The sequence below is a fragment of the Drosophila simulans genome, chromosome 2L (assembly GCF_016746395.2).
Source record: "Drosophila simulans strain w501 chromosome 2L, Prin_Dsim_3.1, whole genome shotgun sequence".
NCBI lineage: Eukaryota > Metazoa > Arthropoda > Insecta > Diptera > Drosophilidae > Drosophila > Drosophila simulans.
The window spans coordinates 21,528,219-21,551,624 of record NC_052520.2 but is presented as its reverse complement, the minus strand read 5'-3'; the positions used below and the strand labels follow the sequence as shown (position 1 = coordinate 21,551,624).

Sequence of the window (23,406 nt, the reverse complement as noted above, 5' to 3'; positions counted from 1 at the left end):
ATCGTTGGTGATATAGAGACTTTGTAATAGTACTTGAGCAGTATTTTCCATTACTTCTATACCCTCTGGTCGGCTCTGTAATTTTGCTTCGATCACTTCATTATAGGGCGGATATATGTCGCTGTTATGGCTTTTATTTAAAAGCCTGGTGCTTATATATTGCTGTGCTGTCTTTGAGTTTTCAAAATCACTAACAAGAATTGTTATCTTACACGCCATCCTTTTAGTATGTTTGGCAATATATGTATATCGGTCTAGTTGTCTGTTACACTCGGGCAGTTTTTTTTTAATGAATAATTCAAAATGCACTATTTTTTGTCAATCTTTTCTGTCTTTTCGATTCCAGATTATTGTTGTTGATTGCGGAATAAACGTAATCTGAAACATAATTTATTTGCCTATTTTTACGCCTCCAACTGTCCAGGAGGTCGCTGTCTGAACTCGAACTTGCATATTATATAAAATAAAATTGTTAGAAAACGAGCCAAAATGAACAAAAGATATTACTTTACCGTCAAAGACAATAGTTAATGGTACAATCTGACGTTTTTATCTTTTGTCAGAAAATTAGTTATACTCCACGAAACTCAGGGGACACTTTAGAATTATCTGTTAAAATACACATAAATTGGATGTTACACAACACAAAAACAGTACAACTACACATATATTAACTATATACGTTGCAATACAATGCATTGTATAAAAACAAGCCCATACCAGGATTTTAGGTCCACCATGATTGAAAGTCTTGAGTGAGTGTTTTGGGTGGTACTCTGTGTTTGGATGTCGTCAGATATACTGTAGTGAACCAGTTCCACCAAATAGAACTTTTTTTGACCCACCAGTCCAAAGGATATTACGTCATCTGGGGACTGACCAGTTAAGATAGGTTTAAGCAAAGCTTAACCTTGCCTTAATATGCCTTGGGCTAAGTAGGGGAACATTTCGCGGACTCCTCGCACTTAAATTTTGATTCAGTAGTCTCCGAATTGTAACGTCGCTGATTCCCCAGTTCAGCTCAGACATTATGTCCCTAAAGGATGCAAAAGGATAGACTGCTGTAACGAACTATGCGTCGATCCTCTATATCTGTGGTTTTACGTATGGTACCACAGTTTTCGGGCTTCCATTCATATTTAATGGCATTGGATACCATTTTGGCAGAACATTCAAGGGTTTTTTGAATGTCCTTATATGTTTTTCCTTCCTTTCTTAGCTTAAGAATTAACATTCTTTTCTCCTGGGAGCAGTGCTGTTTTCTACCCACTAATATATATATATATATATATATATATATATATATAGTATATATATATAATATATATTCTTGATCAAGATCAATAGCCAAGTCGATCTGGCCATGTATGTCCGTCGTTATAAACGTTGAGATCTCAGGAACTATGAAAGTTAAGCATAGACATAGAAATGTCTTTGTTTGCCTTAGTTTTATTGCTTATCTTGCCAATTTCTATTTATTCTATATACCAAAAACACTTTGTGCCCGTCCTAACCCTACAAAACGCCCAAAACGGTCAGGCCAATTTTGTAATTTGTTCTCATTTTATTCCCCAATATCGTTATAATAAATATCCCTAAGACACAAAAATGATGACATTTCATCTGATAGCGGAACGACTATATCATTTTCTTTTGTTCTCATTTTCTTTTTTCTCTCTCCAACTTGTATCAATATGCAAAAACTAGTTTTTTATGAAACATAAACAACATAAAATGTTTTGAGGAATTTGATTAACCACGTGAACAAACGCGCATATCACGTTTCCATACATACAGGCCAACTAAGTAGTAACAGGTAAAAATATTAACCAAAGATCTGATAGAAAATAATATGGTCATAAAAACATATATAAAAATAGGAAGGGAAGGTTCCGATTACTTATAAATTCTACATTGTAAAGTTTGTCAATGATTTATTTTTTTGTAGAGCAGAATATTTACGAAACTTCTGCGCAAGGCCGTTTCCGAACCAAAGTGAATGCAACACAGAGGATATGGCTACTCCTTGTCTCACTCACTCACCAAACTCCATTGGAATGTCAATCAATTCCGTGTCAGATTGGCCACGCTCGCTGGCCATCGTTCCTCACAGAAACGGGAAGTGTTCTGAAAGTATATATAAAGGAAAACGCACGGAACAGCAACGGCTGTGGTTTGTTGATTCTTTTTTTAATATACCTGCGGACGAAAATGCATCGACTGCGATCCATACTGCGAATTGTAGTTCAACAATTGGGTCATTTATTAGGGTTTAGGGTCGTGAGTATGGTTCGTCTGCGCCTCTTACAAATAAATGTATCTTTCGGCTAAGCCTAATAATCATAAATCGCCTTTTTCGATTCAATTTTCTTTTTTTTTTCGATTTCGATTTTTTGCTAAAAATGTTTTTTTTTATTTTAAAAGCACTTCAGAAATGGAATATAGAAAAATGGACAGACAGAGGGACAGGCCAGATCGACTTGGCTATTGATCCTGATCAAGAATATATATACTGTATATATATACTGTATATGGTCGGAAATGCTTCCTTCTACTTTTTTCAACGATTCTAGTATACCCTCTTACTCTACGAGTAATGAGTATAAAATTAATTTGTTGAAAAATAGAATAGAAAGTTAATAAAAATTGTACTAAAAGCTTGCCTTATTAAACATTAGAAATTTTGTTGTACCAAGATGTTATTTTCCATGTACTTTCGCAAAGGACATATCTGTTTAAACGATTCTGTCAGCCATGTCCTTCATGGCCTTTTCTATTTTCAAAATGTATCCCATGCCCCAAACCAATAGCCCAATAGCAAGGACGAAAAGCGGATAACAAAGCAGAAGCGAATTAGAAACACAAATAATTTAGGACAACAGGAGAGGTGCGAGTCCTGCAAGTGCCTACAAAAAGGGTGGTGTTTTCATACGGGTGGATGAGGGCGCCCCTCGGCAGACAATTTAAAATATATTTAAACTGCCAGAGGTCTAAACCTACTAAATGATTGAGAAGTCCGTTGCCTTCGAAGCAAAATACTGGAAAAAGCGCGGCTGTTAAAAACAAGACAAAAGGAATTTTAGGAATACTTCCCTCGCTTTTTTGTTTTTTCCACCATAGCACTCGTTTTCCTTCTTTTTTCGGCTTCACCCCCTCCAACTTCTCCAATCCGTAGCAAAATCAGTTTGAGTTGTGTGATTGTGTACGTGAGCATAGCGGTTAAGATGGCCAAGACTGGGTGCAGTCCACCCCAATGGCCACCCCCTGTCAGAATTGATTGATTGAATTGCCACTTTATGAAATTTGTGAGTCTTCGGAGATGTGCGTGGAAATTCGTGTTCTCGTCTTCGCCTTTCCTCTGGGGTGGATCCGTTCGGTGGGTGGCTGGTGGGTTTTCCTTGGGCTGTGTGGCTCTCCGAGGGTTGTTCCTCCTGATTTGTGTTTGTGTGCGCGCTGGCTAACAATTTGCAGCATAAAATACATAAAATTATGTGCAGCGCTGAGGCGGCCATTAAACTTGATAGATTTATGACAGACAGCAGCAAAGGAGCCGTACAAAAACAAAGCGAAAGTGCCTGAATGGGGTCTGTCAGGCCAACCCCCGTAACGATATAAAGATAGCTGATTAAAATTGCAAAATTGTCCGAATGAGATTTGGCGCCCAGTGGATATTCTGTAAAATGTCAGCGATTAATATTTTGTTGCCGCATACATTTTAATACTTTAATATTTTTACGATTAGCTTTAAGATTATAATTATGTCTTGATTTAATCAGAATTAATATGATATCTTCCAAGCCTATTACTCAAATATACTATATACAACAATTTTGTTAAGAGAGCGTGCATATACTGGTAAGGCTACACCAATTCTCACACTTACAAATTGATGCTCATTGTTGCCTAAGCCCCAAAAATTATCCAAATAAAATCAAAACATAATTTAAGCAAACCTCTAGACATAGGACTAGTACTTTTTGAAGAGTAGTGGGTATTTAACAGCCGACTCACTTGTTTTTTTATACGAGGCAAGTGAAAACTCTACAGTCGAGTTGCTCGACTTTCCGATACCCGTTACTTAGATAGTGGGAGGCAGAGCGAGAAATTTAAAAATTGGCCATGTGAAAAAAAAGTGCACACCTTTTTTTGTAATGATAGAAATGGACAAGACAAACAATAAAATTGCAAAATATCATAAAAATTTTTCAACGTGTGGTCGTGACATTTTTGCGCGGTAAGTGGGCTTTAGATTGCGTGTGGCACTTCCTTCTAAAACGAGCATCTGGAATCTGGATGCTTTTGGTTTTAATTGTTCCCGACATCTCGGTTACTGATACTGATCAATAATTATACACACCTTACAGGGAATCGCTCCAATTCAACGATGTTAGTATACCCTTTAACTCTACGAGTAACAGGTATTAACATCAATGAACTTGAATCTTGAAGAGGTATTAACATCAATGAACTTGAATCTCCTCTGGGCCACTTCTCAAATAACCGTAATGAGAAAGCATCCAATTTAAATGCAAAATGAAATGGAATGAAAGGCTTATTAGGACAGATGGGCGAAATTAAGAACTGGCACAAATAAATGAAGTAAGATATCTGCAACCTATTTCTTTTCCTTTCTGGAGCTGGTAATTACAAAATGATTGAATGGTAATTTCGGAGGAAAAGTTGTTTTTTGCCTTTTCTGTTTCAGGTCTATGAGGCTGTTCGGGTGCGTATTTTTGGAGCTGGCATAAATTCCCATTATTTATGGGGGCTGCCCCTGTTTGTGATATTTTATTTCGCGCAAGGCAAGCGGAGGATAATTTGCGCCCACAACAAACAACACCACAAAAAATGCCGAAACTTAACAAAGAAAAAGCGTCCTGAATGTTTGGAATTAATTGCCCAAGCTCCTCCAATCACAAACAGAAAAAGAAGCTAAGAGAAAGGGAGAAAAAATTGTTTTAATTAATAAAATTGAATGTGTGCGAAAATTGAAAGGATTTTCCGGCCCCTTGGTGGTGCTGTTGTTGTTTCTGCGGCATTCATCTTCGACGCTCATTCGCAGGCTTTCCTCATTGGTCTCATTTTGAATGCAAATGATTTATGCCAGAAAGTGTCCTGGCCGAAGAGTCGGGGCCAAAAACTGGATTAGAGGGTGCCAGCGCCGGGTCGTTTCGCTTCACACCCCCTAAACTTTTTCACCCATCGCAAGAGAGCGGACACAGCCGGCAAAGTTTTTGCCCCAAACTTTGGAGGTCGCCTACGATTCCTCAATAGACCGAGGGGCATGTGCCGTTAGAACCGAGTGTGCGAGGGGAGTTTTTAAATATTTACTCAACATCCTATTATCCCCATGCGGACTGGGATAAGGACAGGCAGCGGACCACGACCCGGGCTTGTATCAACATTTAAAACGATAAACTTACCACATACACAGACACCCGACAGAGAAAAATGCAAAAAGGACGAAGGACACGTCTTGTCTGTCACACCAAAATGTCACCGCGGGGTGAATTACTGGCAAACCAAGGGACAAAAATGCTGAACAACAAAAATGTGTGAATGCTGGAAAAATCCAGTTGGGCTTGGGAATACCCTTAAGTTTCCCTTAAATTTTTAATAATATGTGAGCGAAATTAGCTGACTATCAGCTATTATCAGTAATAATATCATCATCTAATCCCTACATAATCTACCTGAGTTTATTTTCAGTGTATTCAAGTTTTTAATCGCTGGAAAGATTTCCCTAAAACAAAGGCACTACGTCTATGTGTAAGCAGGACGACATCAGAGCGGGGCACACGCCTCTCACATACAAACGCACACAAACACACTGGGACACAAAACAAGCAACAATGTGATAGACAGAGCAGGCCAGAAAAAGACAGACATAGCGGGTGAAAGGGACAGAGCGACAGGGGGAAATGGGCCAAGCGTGTGAGTGATTTATGGCGCTGCAAGTGACGAGGACGAACCAGAATTCTTCAGGATAATGCCGACATAACGAGATTGTTGTATGTACACATTTTCTCCTTGTTTGCGCCGTCGGTTCGTTGCCGTTGTTGGCTTTCGGATCCGGATGTTCTGGAAGGAGGAGTTTTTGTAGGTGGAGTCGTTTTACGTTGTGTGTACACATAATGACACTTTTCGCTGAATATTCCCGCTCTGTTGTTGGCGTTGCGCACTGCAAATAGGGGCGAGATATATACATATATACATGAATGTATTCAGCCAGTGGCGATGTGTGTAACTTGTCAGATTATTTAACCTGACTGCGTCTGTGGGCGTACTTGAGCCCAAAGGACCTTCAATCAAATCAGTAATCCGTACTCAGTACGTTAATGAGCTCCTCATTAATTTGTCGTCCACAAAGGCTCACCTGATATTTTGTTTATGTCCCCAAGCCCTCAATCGAATTGTGCAACTGGAAGCTGTTGTTAAGCTGGATCTGCGCGGGTGAATAAATGTAGGTTTTGCGACATTCAATTCTGTGAATAGGGCGTCATTTGGTAGAGGAGGCTATAATTGTTTATCTCATTTTTTATGAAACAAAACCACTTCACACAAAAATACTTTTTAGTTTTTGGCCAAAGTAATAATACAATTGCAATATAATTTAAATTTCGAACTATGCCACTTCTTAGATTCCCCAACCATTATTTTTATATTATTATTATGTTGGTAATTATTATTTTTCAGTTTATTCGAACTGTTTTTAGTTATAGCAGAGAAGTTATTGAGAGGTTTAAATAAAATTTTTAATTAATTTGAGCTTCCTTCACCTTTTGTGACGAAAAACTATATTGCTCTTATTCCATAAAAACAATATATTGAACTTAATCATTCTCCACGCTACAATAGAAAACAAGACAGAACGCTATTATAGTCGAGTTCCCCGACTATCAGATACTCGTTACTCAGCCAGTGTGAATGCGAACGCGAAATTTCGAAAAGATACTCGTAGAGTAAAAGGGGATAGATTCTTTGAAAAGTATGTAACAGGCTGAAGGAGGCGTTTCCGGCTATATAAATTATATATATTATTGATCAGGATCAACAGCCGAGTCGATCCAGAGGTCCGTCGAGATCTCAGGAACTGTAAAGCTAAAAAGCTAAAGCTATAAAGCTATAGCTAAAAGGTTGAGATAAAGCATACAGATTCTAGAGACAAAGACGCAGCACAAATTTGTCGACCCATGTTGCCACGCCCACTCTAACGCCCTAAAACTGCGTGAAATTTACGGTAAGTAACGGGTATCTGATTGTCGAGGTACTCGACTATAGCATTCTCTCTGTTTTTGATATAGATTATTGATCTGAATCAACAGCCGAGTACTTCTATTTTGCCTTCTGTTCTAATATATTCTGTTAAAATACCTCGGATCGGGCTGTACCTCTTGTGAAATTAAATGGTACATACACTAGATTCGTTGAAAATGAAAATGGCACGGGAAGCACAAAAGTGTCCTTAATCAGATGATATATGAATGTATTTGTATACATAGTAACAAGGCGGTAGATACGTTATTCATTTCACTGTTTTTGGGACTCCGCCACTGTCTTTCTTGTCCTTTGTGATATATTTTTCATAATTTCTAATATCCGGCTGAAAATAATTCTAAATGTTAAGTAGAAATTATTTGCAAAACTTTTAGCTCCAATTGCTTGTTGTTCTAAATACAACTAAGCTGAGTAGGCGGGCCTTCGGAAACCCGAAGCAGGAAAGGAATCCCCTGCCGACCACCACCTACCACCCCAACACCCTTCAACCCCCTTCGACCACCGACTTACGTCGATACAAACAAATTCTCATTAATGGCGAGAGAAGGCTGCTGTAGATGAAAACTGAACTGAGGTCTGAGCTCGCCCAAAAATATTACACTGAAACTCTGAAAGGGTTTTAATCTAAAATAGAAAGATTAATTATTTAAGTGCAATATAATTGAAATTTAATTCCCAGGAATACATATATCTTTCTTCGATGCCTACCATAGCCCCAATTATAAAATCTATTTGGCTGACCGCTTAGACTGATTTCTTTCAGTCTGCCCTCAGCGAAATTTTCAGTATGTAAATGAGTCCGGGCTTGGGTTAGCAAGAGAGTGTGGGGGTGGTTGGTAGTGAAGAAAATATGATTTTGACAGAAAACAACAAAACAAAATCCATAATTCAGGATAAAACATAATTCCGCTCAGAAAGAGAAAGGGAGAGCGAGAGCCTGAGCGTGAGTGGGATGGACATATCCCACGCAGATGCACAAGAAAAAGGAAAAGTCTGCATGAAAAGTCGAAAAAACAACATTTTGAATTACGGTACAATGGCGGGAAAAGGCAAATGAGCACCATCGAAAGGGGGTAGCGGGGTCGGGAGGCGAATGGTCGGGGCCGGAGCAGTAACAGTTATTTATTAAATCCCTTTACGCGTTTTTATAACATTTCGAAAATGTTTAAAATGCTATGGCAACGTGGACGGGGGTATCCATTCGTATTTGCAAGCATCCCTCTCCGGGATGCTGTCTGCCTGCCATCGGTTGATTCATGTCGGTGCCGGAGTGTTTGTATCATTAAATTTTTATGCAAGAAAGCAGGACAATTTATACATGAGCAGCAGAAAACAACACGCGTGATAAGCACGACAAACGAGCATGGTCTTAATCCCTTTTGGCAGAAAGATCTTGATCTAGTTCGTAGAAAAATCAAGAGTGAACTCTGTAGTCGAGTTCCCCGACTATCAGATACCCGTTACCCAAATAGTGGAGGTGCGAACGAGAAATTTCAACTTTTGTCATGTCTATAGAAATTTGAAAGAAAGAAGAATAATATAAAAAAAAAAGAATTTTTCAAAAGTGTGGCCGTGACAGTTTTGGAAGATTTGTGGACGTTAGAGGGGAACGTAGCCAAAATGTTTTTGGTGTACCGAAAAAAATTGGCTAGATAATATTTAAAAGTGTGGGCTCCGCAGTTTCGGGCCAATTTCCGAAATTACAGCGTCGGAAGTTTTTAAATTTCATCAATCCTTTTGATCCACGAAAGATTTCACTATTTTCGTATAGTGCTATAGTACATGTGCACTTACTTACTTGCACTTACTTACGTTACTTTGTTTTATTTACTAGTCTTGTAAATTTATATCGATTTGCCAAAAAACGTTTTGCCACTCCCACTCTAACGCGCCAAACTGTCACGCCCACACTTAGGAAAAATGTTTCGATATTTCTTCTCCAATTTATATCCGTAACACAAATACTTTGGACACGCCCCTTCTCACTCCTACAAAACACCGAAAACGATCACGCCCACAGTTCTAAACAATTTTCAATTTGTTTCTCGATTCTCATTTCTTTATCATTTTCTCATTCCCCAATATCTATCAGTACCCAATAAAAGTGATACATGTTCGTGCTTGCGTTCCCACTAGCTGAGTAATGGGTATCTGATAGTCTGGGAACTCGAATGTAGCGTTCTCTGTTGTTATATCTGTATGTATATATAATTTACATATGGTTAAATTAATATTTTAAATATCTGATTATAGATATCAACGGTATTCAAGTTTCGCCTTGTTTCCAGATTTTAAAGCCTGATGATACCTATTAAGAGAACTCCGAGATGAAATGGGCAGAAGTTGTGAACAAAATGAAAATGACAGCACCGAAAATAATTGTAATCTACTCATGAATATTCCGTTTGCATTTTCATTTTCCAAAAAGGACTGGCCACAGCGTAAGCCATCAAAAAAGGACAATACCAGGAGCTGAGTTTCAGAGACGGTGTAGGAGTGGGGTTTTTCAGCAAATGCGTAAGCCAAAGAAATACGACGACGTCACTAAGGGAAACGCGTGCTGGGGTTGTGAGGTCGGAAAAACAGATGCAGGGTGAAGCAGTCGGCTAAGTGTACAATGGGAAAAATATATATATCCCGGCAATCGTTTGTTATTTTATTTTATTGGAGTTGGGCCCACTACACTGTAAAAAATCATTAAAAAAGGCATTATACATAATTTGCAGGGAAGGAGAGTAAATACAGGCTTTCCTCGATGAACCAATCATAGACATAAAATGCTTTTTTGGATACTTATTACAAATCAAAAGCTTTCATTGTCCTCCAGAACGTCTTTGCTTTCCTGGCCATGTTGTTTCTCCCAGTGCCCCGCTCCATGTCCCCCACCGGACCATCGCTGATGGGCAGTCGTCGTTGAAGTGCCGCAGTTGCCAGCTTCATCGTCATTCTCGCTTTGGTCGGCCCTGGACGCCATCGAAATTATAAACTTGGCTGTTAAAGAAGGTTAAGTGATAAATTAACGCCACTGCCCCGGTCTCCGCTAGCAACGTTTTTTGCTTATAGCTAGGATTGGATTGGAGTGGACTGTAGCTTAGAATGCGAAGGGGAATGCCTTGTGCACGAGTGCACTTTTAAGTTTATTGTTCTTTTAAGAAGAAACGGGTGACTAAAATGAAGCTCAGCTTGAATCGAGTAATTACGAAAGGAAGCTCTGACATAAAACCAATGTAAGGTAATACGTTCTATTCATGGCTGTACTTATTGTCCAAGCCTACGGAATATTACAAAAAAAATGTCCGTAAAAACATACATCACAAAATAAGGATGCGTCTCCCTTTGTTATTTTTCATATAATACATACAACTAATATAGACTGAACTATCAGATATCCGCTCCTTATCTTGTGGGAGTGAAAACGAAAAGTTTAACACCAGCTATGGCGTTTTAATACAAGTTAGCAAGAACAATGTTAAAATGGAAAAAAAAGTAGTTTAAAAAATAGTGGGCTTGGAAATTTTGGGCGGTTTGTGGGCATTAGTAGGCATTAGTAGGAGTAGGCGTGCCCAGAACAAATATTTCCTAAAAAATGTGATTTTAATATAGTATCCAATAGTTCGATGTGTTGCCTATAGAATAAGCGAAATGTGCTCCTGCAGTATACGTTGCTGCTTCTTGTATAGCTTGATTATATTCTCCTTCATTTACTACTATAACGATGTAGTGGTCGATAACATAGTCTTCGAGGAGCACCATCTTGTGGAGAAATACTCTGTGGACACTAAGGGTTGTCGTATGCTGACTATGGTTCCCAATGACCACGACGTAATGTTCCTGTGGCGCGGACTTCGTAGAGACTTTTGCCGCAGCAACCTAAACCTGACGTCCTTTAGCAATTGCACCTACAACTACCTCAGGACAGAAGTGAATATGGAGTTTGCTAAAGCGAGGTACGGCGTCGAGACTTTGGAAAGTTTTAAGTGCATGTATTATGCCATGGAGCGACACACCGATTTCGACAATCGCTACTTGTACAGTCGAGAATTCGAGTTGCTAACGGATGGCAACAATACAATTGAGCCCCATGCGGATATCATAAGGGCTGAGTGCTTTATCAACGCTACGAGCATCTACAACGGAGTTCATTTTTACGTTCATCCGACCGACGAATGGCTGCGCACCGCGCAGGGTCTCCCCCCTCTGAAGCTGGCTTCCGACGTCGGCAGTTTGTCAGTGTTGATCGTGGGCCTAGATTCCATTTCCCAAATGCATTTCCACAGGAGCATGGCTCGCACAGCCAACTTTCTGCTATCCCTTCCGCACGTGGAACTTAGGGGGTTCCATCGGTTGGGTGACGACGGCTTTGATAGTCTGATGCCGTTGCTTAGCGGTCTAAGTGGGCAGGAATTGAAGGACGTTTCGGCGAACCTCAGCAGCCTGGACAGCTGTCCTTTTATCTGGAAGGTTTTTCAAAAAGCCGGCTACGAAACGGGCCTGGGAGAGGATAACATAGACAAGAGTCTGTTCGTGAAGGGGTTTCGGAAGCCGCCAACAGACTTTTACCTTCGGCCTGCTCTTCTAGAGATGTGGCTGAAAACGAGAACGGACGGACTATTTGGCACGCACTGCAACGAGAAGGACAATTACGCAATGGTGCTTAGGGAGTTCTTATTCAAGATGCTTCCTCATCATACAGAGCACAGGTTCTTTACGTTCCTTTGGTGGACCCAGGGCATCGATCACTTGTTTAACTATGGACGGAAGCTGGACCAACCGTTCCTGAAAATGTTCAAAGCCATAGGACGGAGTGGTCTGCTTAAGAACACGGTGCTCTTGGTGGTTTCCAACCACGGGTTAAATAAGGGCCGGTTTTACAAAACCGTGCAGGGCAAAGTGGAGGAGAGTCAGCCCCTGGCGATACTTTGCTACCCCAGGTGGCTGGAAGAACGATATCCGCAGGCCATAGGCAATTTAAAGAGTAACAATCGTCGTCTGGTCACCGCGTTTGATTTACACGCCACTCTCCACAACTTACCCAACCTGACCTCCCTGGAAGATGAGCAACTGCAGCAGCGCAGAGTGGATATATGGACAATGGGCAAAGACATTCCGCGGGGAATAAGTCTTTTCTTGCCAATTCCAGACCATAGAGACTGTTTCTTGGCCGCCATACCCACGGCGAACTGCCTGTGTCAGCAGCCTAGAAATGTCTCGACTTCAGATGGCTATGTTCTGCGGGCAGCCCGTCTCATTATTCGAAACCTCAATAAGATGATCCACACACACACTCCGCCTTGCAAAACTTTATACCTGGACCGGGTATTGACTGCCGATAAGTGGAGGCGCATCGCAGATGATCATCAGTCGGAATTTAGGGTGCGACTGGTAGCCACTCCGGGCGAGGGTCAGTTTGAAGGAATCGTTAGGTATACAGGATATAAGCTAGCTGTAGACGGGCATATAACACGCGTTAATGACCATAGAAATGGCTCGCAGTGTATTAGGAACTACTTGATTGAAAGGTATTGCTTTTGTCCTTAAGCCACCACTTACTCACCTTATTTAAAATTCTCATATTTATAACGTGTAAACTAATATTACATTAATAGTTTTTGGCAATATAGTTGAGTTAAAATATAAAATAAATCGCCAATAGATCGATTGTTTAAGCTTTATTGTTCATTGGCGTTAAAGTCGGCTTAATATATGTTCATTTAAATTTGCGTTAGTGGTCTCTACATGTGTAATCTAAAATCAATTGCTCTAATGGTTTTCCGAATCTCAGTTTTAGAATGAGAAATTCGACTGATCCACCAGCGAAAGCTGATCGCAGTAAACGCACACGCAAGAATCGACAACTAATTAGTTAGTGATGCTTTTGCGAGTAATGGGTAATGGCCATCCTCTAACCGTGAGGTAAAAGTATCAGTCTTCAAAATGAGCATGTGAACAGAATGGGCAGAAGTTACGTGGCTAAGCAGAATGGTGGGTGGTTGCCAAGGCTGAGGAAACTATATTGCCATTTCCCAATTTTTAGTTTTTGAGCCAGCAAAATATTTAAAGCCGGCCGATAGTGCAGGGCTCATCTTGAAGAACTCTCGGCTATTTACATCGATTGTTTTTACATAGATATATATATATTCTTGATCAGGGTCAATAGCTGAGTCTAACTGGCCATGCCAGTCTGTCCGCCTGCCCGTATTAACGTCTCGATCTCAGGAACTATAAAAGCTTGAATGTTGAGATTGAGCAGTCAGCTGCCAGAGTCATAGGCGAAGTGCAAGTTTGTTTTCAACCTTAACGCCCCCAACCCGCCCAAAACTGCAACGCCTACACTTTTGAACAATTATTAAATTTTTTCTCATTTTATTCCCCAATATCTATCGATATCCTAAAAAATTATGAAATTTCGCGTTCGCATTTCCACTAGCTGAGTAACGGGTATCTGATAGCCGGGGAAATCGACTGTAGCATTCTATCTAGTTCTCTCTTTTTGCGGATGACGATCGGTATTACATATATTAATATTAAAATGTATTCCCTAACGTGTTGACGCACTAAAATCGATAGAAATAGGCTTTTTGTGGCTTTTGTTTCGGTCCTAACTCCTTTCTGTCTTATTTATCCCCATTAACATTATCCGCTTCCTTGGAATGACATCATTAGCCCATCTGGGTGAACATGGGCGAAGCTCAGTCAAATTGCCGATACCGAGTATTTCCCAACATCTGTTCCTTACAGAAACCATGAATGCTAGGCATTGGTTTTAATCTAATGATTTATACAAAATTAAGGTCGCCATATAGTCGCATTATTTACGCCTCATAATGAGTGATTTATGCGAGAGCTCAGCCTTGTGCGGCGTCTGGCATCAGCGTGCAGTATTCCCTTCCCAGACCGCCACGTCCTTCCTCACATCACAACCTACCGCCGTGATAAGAAGTGTTCAGCCAACGCCTGCGGTCAGAGAGTCACATTAGCACAAATGCCCGTAATTATGCTTTTTATGATGGCACCCACACCCCCTCCAGCCAGGTCAGTACCTTATCGGCCTAGTTGTGTTTGTGGTGCTGACTCTCCATAGATGGGTAAAGATTTTACGTCTTTTTAACTCCTCTTTTATGTGCAGCCGGCGTCAACTAAACAAAAATTTATAGATTCTTTAACATGTTTTTGGGACTGATTTGTGGCCCTTTTGGCCAGTACGCAAATCATACCATAAGTTTCTGTTCTTCACCTGGGAGATTGCCTTATTAACATATGCATAAGCTAACATATAAAGTGTACAAAAATTTATATTAGGGTATTTCAGAACACCTTTGTTTACAACAATTTTCCAAATGTTTTATTTTGGCGATCAAACAACAAAAGCCTTTTCCAGTCTAGTCTAAAGCAGTCTATCAACGCCTTTAAGTAAAAATCCGCTGAATGCTAAAAGTACCGGCAATAGAAAGAAAAGGTTTTCTTCAGATAACTTTAAAAATGAGAGACTACATACATGTACATGTAGCTTTATAGGTCGCAGCAGTCTTCTTTAGTGCGTTGCAATATACTGGCTGATATCGATATACCCTCCGCAAGGGTAAAAAAATAAGGGCATTCCTTATTCTTACGTCCCTAAATCATATTTATAGGTCTCTAAGAGCTGTCAGGTCGTAAAAACGGAAACGATCCCCACCCACTCCTAAAAGTCGCCATTGAGTCGTAAATTCGGTAAACGCGCTTAAGTGATTTTCTTACTAAAAGCCAGCGGGTCACTGGGCTTTAATTGACTTCACTATTTCAAATGTTCCTTCAGATGGTTGTCGAAACATAAAATTTAATTTTATGAACACTACGCGTTCCAAGTCGGAGAAACACTGCAATTAATGAACAATGAAACACGTTATGGTTGCGATTTCCCGTGTGGTTTGCCAGGCGAGTTTAATAGGCGTCATCATCGAGGATTTTGTGACATCCGACAATAGGACGACAATAAATATTGCGAACAAACATAATTGAAGTAAAAATATATCACACTCGCCCAGTTATGCTACTGAAAAACAAAGCCTCCGAAGTACTATCAGCAGTTTAAAGTTAAAAATGAACCCACGCGTTTTAGCCTCTTAACATGCAGTTATCATCTATGCCCACGGAACAGTAATGGTGAGGAAACGTGCCAGATGCATAGACTTACTGCCGTGCCCAGTAATTAATGGATATAGCATATAGTTATATTATTATATGAATTGGATGCTAATCGGTACGGCTTTATGGTGGCGCGCCTTTGGCAGAGGTCATCCCAAAAACTGCGGTATTTTTAAATTACGGAATACCAGAAAGAAAGCAAATAGCTCTGCCGAAACAGGTAAAACAAGAGAGAATGCTATAGTCGATGTGTGGGCGTTAGAGTGGGCGTGGCAACATGGGTCAACAAACTTGCGCTGCTGGCTAGATCGAATCGGCTATTGATCCTAATCACGAATATATATACTTTATATAGTCGGAAACGCTTCCTTCTGCCTTTTACATACTTTTCAACGAATCTAGCATACCTTTTTCTCTACGACTAACGGGTATAAAAAGTAGTCGTAAGCTACACCTTTATTCTGTAGTGCTAATATTCTGTAGTATTCTTGGGCTCATCTCATGAATTAAAGTCTACAGCGATTACAAATGTGCCATGCGTCCATTAAATAATTACTCCCTTTACAATTTCACCGCCGTGCCAGTGACATTTAACATAATGCATTTCCTGACTGTCTCCCAAACATTCGGATGATGAGCCACTCCGACAGATTAGGGAAGAGAATAATAACAAATTCGATATCATATTTACGGCCAATATCGGTCGGACTCACTGGCAGATAAAGAAGAGGCAAAAGCAATCAGAACTCTAAATCTGATGTACTCCGCTAATTGCGCATAGATTACAAGATGCATGCTCGATACTACAGGCGAAGCCGCCCCATTGCAAGACGAAGTATCCGAGGAACTTGGCCAGCAAGGGAGCGCGGGAGTGTTGGCCAGGAATCAGCCCACTGAGAAATTGCGACAGAGACAACTCTATTTGGCCAATCGCAGAGGCTCGTTCGAGAGACTAGGGATCGCCAAGACCATTGCATATTTATTTCGAATTGACCCATTTGGTAATATTCATAATTTAGGTACGTACGAAAGCCGCTTCGTCCAAGCCGCCTGCTTGTTCAGCACCAAAAGCTAAATAACTTCTCGCTGCCAAGATCAGTTTTTAGTGTGGTGCCATTTGAGTTTATTTGCGACGGGTTTTCTGTCATAAGTTGCCGCCAAATTGTTGCATTGTACCTGCTGCGAGACGCAGGGAAATCAGATTTAAAGATCCCACTCGGCCAGCTTGTAACTCAGAAACCATTAAAAGCGTAAGATACTTTATGAATCCGTTCAGAGTTGCTGCTTCGCACAGATCGAACGAGCGGCGTGAAATATGAGCGTTTAAATGTACGATCATTCTTGCCTTAAATGCAAACTAGCCCGATCCCCCCGCTAAATTATTGTTAACGATTTGCACTTAAATCCAGTCGTACATGTGGTTCGATTTCGTTTGTCTGGTCTTGACATCGCCAATGGCTCGATCGAGGATAGATTCGATATGTGTATCAGGGTGATATTGATGCGATTGGATTGTTTTTCTACTCAAGTGAGTATCGGAAATGGTTTTTATTCTATAATATTAAGTAATTTCCCTTTTTTTTAAATATTCTTTTAATATGTAAAAAGATCCAAAGACTCTTCCGCGACCGAAACAAAGAACTAATTACCGTCATTATCGGATTAATGCAATCGATTAGCATGTTCTCGTTTACGATGTGCCATAATTTACGACTCCGAATTTATTATTATTAGCATCTCCGTATTCCTCCTCGTCAGCTGCCAGGCATTTTTAATTTCCAATCGAGTTTCCCCCTCGCTGTTTTACAGTCGCCGGCAAAGAGATGCGACATCATCGCAGATGCCACGAGGACTCAGGATCTGGAGCCAGGTATCATGAATCTGGGTTGGTCAGGCGGTACCTGTTGAGTGCATAGCGATTCGCTGGACGGTCATCAGGCTTATGTGGCATATAATTTTTTTATTTGGTCCGTTCATGAAAGAGTGGTCGTAAAATTTTTTGATGACGTTTGTCAAGCAGCAAGGCTGCCTGTATGGTAATGAATTTTTGCATTTTGTACCATTAAATCGATATATTTATGACACTCCACTTAAGCTCCATCAAATTAAGTATATTTGACCTGTTTTCGTTTTGTGGTTTATTTTTAGACTTCGGTTGAGTGACGCCAAAGAGAATCATTTGGAGTAAGGGCCGTAATTTTTTATTTGCAAGCATTCATACTATACATTTGAGTTAAACAAATTAACAAAGGCGTTCATTTTCCCCATTTATTCGATTTGCAAAAAAGATCTGCCACGTTTTTAACGTACCCTAGCGTGTTTAGAATTGAATTATACGATTTTTAAAATATTTTTTTGCGCAGGGGGTATCTTTTAACCGGATAGCGTTTACATCAAGAAGGGATACAATTATGAAAAAAACTGTTTCAATGCATCACGATTTGTATGCCAATACTCATACTATTAATTAGAGACTTTGCTATCCACTTAAAAGGAACGTCCCTATCAAGTCCACCAGCCCACTTGGACCAACTTGTCCACTCACGGCGCAGACTGTTTGGATTTGACAGCAAACGCTGTTGTACAGTATGTCTACATTTTTTTCCGTTCCAACTGACATCGACGGCTGTACATTCAAACAGCCATTTGGTCCCCCTTTTCATATATACATATGTGTGCGTTATTTCGCGCTTGTGGTACCAAATTGGGTGATAACTCCTTTTTAATGGCTGTACTTTGCCGTGCTGGCTGTTGCTGTTGTTCAACGATCTTTTCTATTTTTATTTTTATTTGTCCCGCTTAAACTCAATTTTCGAATCAAACAACCACGAGGATTCCTCGTGGCTCCCATTGGCATCGTCGCGTACGATTTTCTTCCTGAACTGTGTTGTGCAGTGTTTGCCGATGACGTCCTCGAGCAACAACAGCATTAGTGTAACAACAGCAACAATATTGTCACGTTATTTGTTGTTTTGCTATTCCCCATTGCTTTTATTGTTGTTCATGACGCAGAGGCTGGCGATGTTTCTGGTGCGGATTTCCTTGGATCTGGGTTGGTTTTGGTCTTGGGTTTGGGTTAGGGTTATGGCTGGCGTTTGAATTGGCGTCGTCCGTGTTGTACGTTGTCACAAATGCAAATAATGGGATGTTGCTTTTCAGCACTGGCACTGCTTTTATGATTTAATTCCTAAATATAGCCATGGCGACTACCACCATTATCAGTATCGCTTAGAGGATACAATCTACTCCCCGCTAATGAATATCAATTTAAAAACAAAATGCTTAACACACGATTAACCAACGAATATTCGCAGTTAGAAGTTTCAGGCGCCACACCTTCAACTAATTATCGCCATGAAATTGCCACTGCTGTCAAAGCTACATAGGCAATATTTTTGGGCGCCTCATGTGCTGCTGCCTGCCAGCATGTTAATTGTTAAGCAAATGTTCGCTTATCACTCACAGCACCATCATGTGGGGTGGTGGATGTGGCCAATATGGCCCTTTCTTGCTAGGCGGATGAGGGCGACAATCGCGGATGTTCGGTATGGCCCACCCCCATATAAGCCCTATCGCATGTCCCGCATTCCCACATGAATCCATATCGCCCGGCCGTAGAAACGGTAATGGGAACGAGGCTCTGCGTCGGAACTGTTATGTTTTTCGTATTTAACCTCAGACATGGGCCTCGTTTGGATAAATTCCCGCCAACTGCTGCCAGCGATTGGTGTCGCTGCAATTGTGCGCTAAAATTATTAACAACCGAGACGACAACACAGCAGCAGCACAGCGGCAACATTGGAGTTCCGTTCCTGGCGTCAACGTCGACTTCGACGCATCGTTCATCGCGCTCACATGTGGCGGAAATGACACTTTTACATTTAGCATCTCTGAAGGGCCGGAAAGGGACAGCAGGACACGAAGAGAGAGAGACAGCAGCGGCAGAGCGCTTACACGAATGCAGCACAGACGCCATAAACTTCGTTTCTGACAGGCCGCAACACACAGGACAAGCGGACGACTGTCGGATACGTAACGTGGAGCTCGCAGAACAGGACGTGAGTTACGGACACGGCCATGTCAACGCTGCGGTGGCCATGACTGTTGTTGTGACGCAAGGTCTGAGGACTGCGGGAGCGAATCTCGAGCCAATGAATGAAGCGGATTGAAAATACTGCGAGTTCATTTACTGCTCCCTTGAAGAGGAGTTGGGTAGAAAGCTTGGGACTGGACTGGATCACTGCAAATCGGTCGAAAAATGATTACATATTCGGCAAAGCCGATTATTTTGTAACATTTTAAAATTATAAGGCGTACTCTAAAAGCATAAAAAGCTTGCGCGTTACGTATTTAAACTTTCAAATAATATCCGAAAATACACATGTAAACCATGTAGCATAACAAGAATTCTTTACCATTGCTTTTTAAGCCCGTTACTCGTAGAGTAAAAGGGTATAATAGATTCGGTGAAAATAATTTATCAGGCAGAAAGGAGCGTTTTCGACCAAATAAAGTAAAGTAAAGAGATATTCTTCATCAGGATCAATATGGCCCTGTTCGTCCTAGCTAGAGCTAGATAGTTGAGATTGAACAATCAGAAATAGACATAGACGATGTTGCCACGCCCACAAAACGGAAAACTGCCACACCCACATTTTTAAAATTTTTTTTCAATATTTTAAAATATTTTTTTCAGTCTTGAAAATTTTCATCCATTTAGCAGAGAACTTTTCGCCACGCCCACTCTAACGCCCACAAGCCGCCCACAAACTGCTACGCCCACACTTTTGAACAATTTTAAAATTGTTTCTTATTTCATTCCCCAATATCTATCGATACCCCAAAAAAATGATGAAACTTCGTGTTCGCATTTCCACCAGCTGAGTAACGGTGTGCAGATTTTTAATTCAGAATATTGTATTTTGTTTCCTCAGATAACCATGAACGAAGACCATCTCGAGGACACTCATCTGTGCATCAGGTGCAACGCAACTATACTCGGACTCTCAAAATATATTGAGCATCGAAAACGGAACTGTCTTATAACAGGAAAGCAAAATGCTTCGCCAAAAAGCGATGGACGAACAAGAATCTCCACTGACACTCATGTTTCGGCGACGATTATCAGTAGCAGTAATTTGGATCATACATATGATGGGTTCCATTTCACGGAACCGGAGGCTCCAAGTAGTTACCTCCACAAAACTGCCGCCAGTCATGGCGGAAAGGCCTCAAAGTCCTTGACTGAAGCCTATGATCTCCCGTACGAACTTGGAGCCGATCTCTTCTTTTCGTCCCTACAACTGCAGAGCGTTGCCACGGGTGGGAAAATAGGATCGGTGGCCCGTCAAGAGCGAACCAAAAATGAGTCCTGGTCCGCGCCAGCTGGCGATCCCCTACTGAAAGCAGTGAGGGAGAACGATGAAACTGTGTTCAAGCCGCTTCACTTTGACCATGAGTACCCAGAAGCGAGTGATGAGGAGGATGTTGAGGATGAACACGAGGAATTCGATGCGGAAGAAGATGAGGAAGAGTACGATGCAAGGCGTCACTCACCGCCCATTGTGCCCGCCAGTCACACAGGTGGTAAGTGGAAACCAGAACAGCGGCCGCAGCTACGACACCCGCATATAGAACGCCTTTCGCCAAGTTGGGATGAGCCCCCCGAAGAAAACTTCACTCACCCTCCAGCAAACCATACCAAGGGCAAATGGGTTCCGGGTAGCAAACAGTTGGAGTACCGCGAAAATTTGGATCTTACCAAGCTGGACCAACCGGGAGCTAGTTATTGGTGCAACATTTGCTGCAGGCGACTGAAAAGTCGCTTATATTATGACCAACATTTGAGGAGTGGCTACCACATCAAAAGAGCTGAAGCAGAGTGCGAATTAGAGCAGGCTACACTGGGCAGGGAACTTACCCTAAGCAACGACTTCTCAATAAAAGACGATGCTGACAAAAAAGAACCAGAGCCACCAAAACGACAGAGGAGAGCAAATCTTCTGCGATGCGATCTATGCCGGCACACGATGGCAAGACATTTGATTGGCAAGCATTTAATCTCCCATTATCATTTCAGAAGACTCCAGCAGCAGAGTCGAACTAGAAGGCAAACTTGCTTGCAGGAAATACTTAAGCAAATGGGAAGCATAGTGAGGCAATCTCCATTTCAGTGCATGCCTTGTCGATTCTATGCGAACACTGAGGAGACCTTTCTTCATCATTGGCAATCCCAAGAGCACTTGGAGCTGACCAAGAGACTGGGGGGGACTTTTTGGTGCTCCTTTTGCCAGTTTAACTCGAACACCAATAATTCCATGTTGCTGCATTTGTTGGGTTCCTCCCATAAGGAGGTGCTTTTAGCCCTTAATAGATCAGTTCCCATATGTATCGCCCAAAGAAGACGAATCCAGTGCTCTAGGTGTGGAATGGAATTTTTGTACAACATACAACTACGTCAACACTTGATCTCTGAGCATCCAGGGCTTGCTCTTACAGGGACTGCAGCCGATGAATACCAGAGTAGGTTTCGATGCAATTTGTGTGGATCTTCACAGAAATCTCGCTTAGCTCTTCAACGTCATAAAAAGCACAAACACCACTTGGCAAGGTATTTTTGTGCCATTTGCCGTTTGGAATTCGACAACTCTTTGGATGCGCGTCGTCATAGAAGCTTGGTGGTACATAGGCAAAAAGCCCGACCCCAAAAGTCTATTCCACAACCTGAAAACGAAATAGAACATATGCTAAGAGAAGTCCTAGAGGAAACAGTTCCTAGTCCACCCTCCAAGAGAAGTGGGAATGTTAACGCAAAGTGCTCGAACTGCAGAAAAACGTTTGAATCGCCTCAAAGATTAGCCCAACATCAAGCAGAAGTTCATTCCTCGGATAATCATTTGTGTTTGAGCTGTGGAATAAGCTTTGAGTCTGCTCAGGCACTCGGACGACACGCCCGCAGCTGTCAACCCCTGGCCAGCACATCAACCTCCGCTGATCCATCCCAAGCTCAAAAGAAATCAATGTACTCCTGCGATCAATGTCGCTTCCAATCTCAATATGAGTCCGATCTAGTTTATCACCGAATTTTTCACACACGATCCGGAACAATTGGAAAAAACGAGGTTCTTCAGTGCCCTTTGTGCCCGAAGAATTTCAAAAAGCACTCTCTTCGGGCTCACCTAAGGAACCATACAAATGAAAAAATATTTGAATGCACGGAGTGCCTTCAGAAATTTGCTAGAAGACACAACCTTAAGAACCACGTAATCGCGAAGCATGCCGAGGTAGGTGACAAGGACAAGAAAAAATATGCTGAGAAAGATGTTGAACAATCAACACCCAAATATCAGTGTGGGACATGTGGAAAATTACTGGCCAAAAAGTAAGTATTATAACATAATGTTCAATAAAGTGGCTTCACTTTAACTTTACTTAAACTGTTCGCCAACTTTTTGGTATATTCCTGCACTTTGGCAACCCTAATTAAGACCGCTAATTAGAAATTCGTAAGAGCCCCAGGCTTGTGACAAGCTGACACGCTGCTACGGAAATTGCTGGTCATATGTATGAAAATGTCGCAGATTTTAGTATTTTCCAAAACCCGACCAAATAGTTTGCATTCAAATGAGTCTTAAATAAACAACAAGAAAGTCGAGAAAAGTCCGTTAGTAAACGCCTGCAAATGAAAACCCTGCAAGCGAATGGGTTGCGTTGGAGTAATTAAAAATTCCTTGTTGCAGTATGTGAGAGTAAGTATTCGAAATAATACAACAAAATATAACTCATTAAGTGCTGGGCATTCCGGCCAAAAAGCGCGAGGACACTCCATGCGTGGAGAGCAGCCACATGGTATTGGTATGCCCTGCGCTTGCAAATCAAGCTTGCGGCTATTTCACCAAAAACTGCAATATCCCCACTCCAAGAAATGCATATTTTACGGTTAAGGAACTAAGGGAGCGGAAGGAACAACATTTTTGGTCGGTTGTAATCCCGAACTAATCCCCT

At 41.3% G+C, this 23,406-nt stretch overlaps 2 protein-coding genes across 5 annotated transcripts in view; both read left to right on the top strand.

Moving 5' to 3' along the window:
* The window catches only part of LOC6733095 (zinc finger protein 585B), a 35,480-nt gene that overhangs the window by 2,641 nt on the left and 9,433 nt on the right, over window positions 1-23,406 (top strand). The window contains exons 2-3 of one of the 4 annotated variants that reach the window (XR_005543436.2): window positions 4,365-4,640; window positions 4,706-4,986. Coding sequence is in view for 2 of the 4 variants with exons in the window: in XM_002080136.4 (XP_002080172.2) it covers window positions 20,343-22,783 (2,441 nt within the window). In the remaining 2 variants the exon portion in view is untranslated. Of the gene's footprint in view, window positions 1-4,364; window positions 4,641-4,705; window positions 4,987-10,105; window positions 10,511-20,336; window positions 22,784-23,406 lie in introns of those variants that run through there. The other 3 variants (XR_005543437.2, XM_044922310.1, XM_002080136.4) reach the window with 3 other exon arrangements.
* Window positions 10,813-14,425, top strand: LOC6733098. The gene has a single exon (XM_002080139.4). The coding sequence runs from the start codon at window positions 10,921-10,923 to the stop codon at window positions 12,814-12,816; it is 1,896 nt and encodes a 631-aa protein (XP_002080175.1). The 5' UTR covers window positions 10,813-10,920; the 3' UTR covers window positions 12,817-14,425.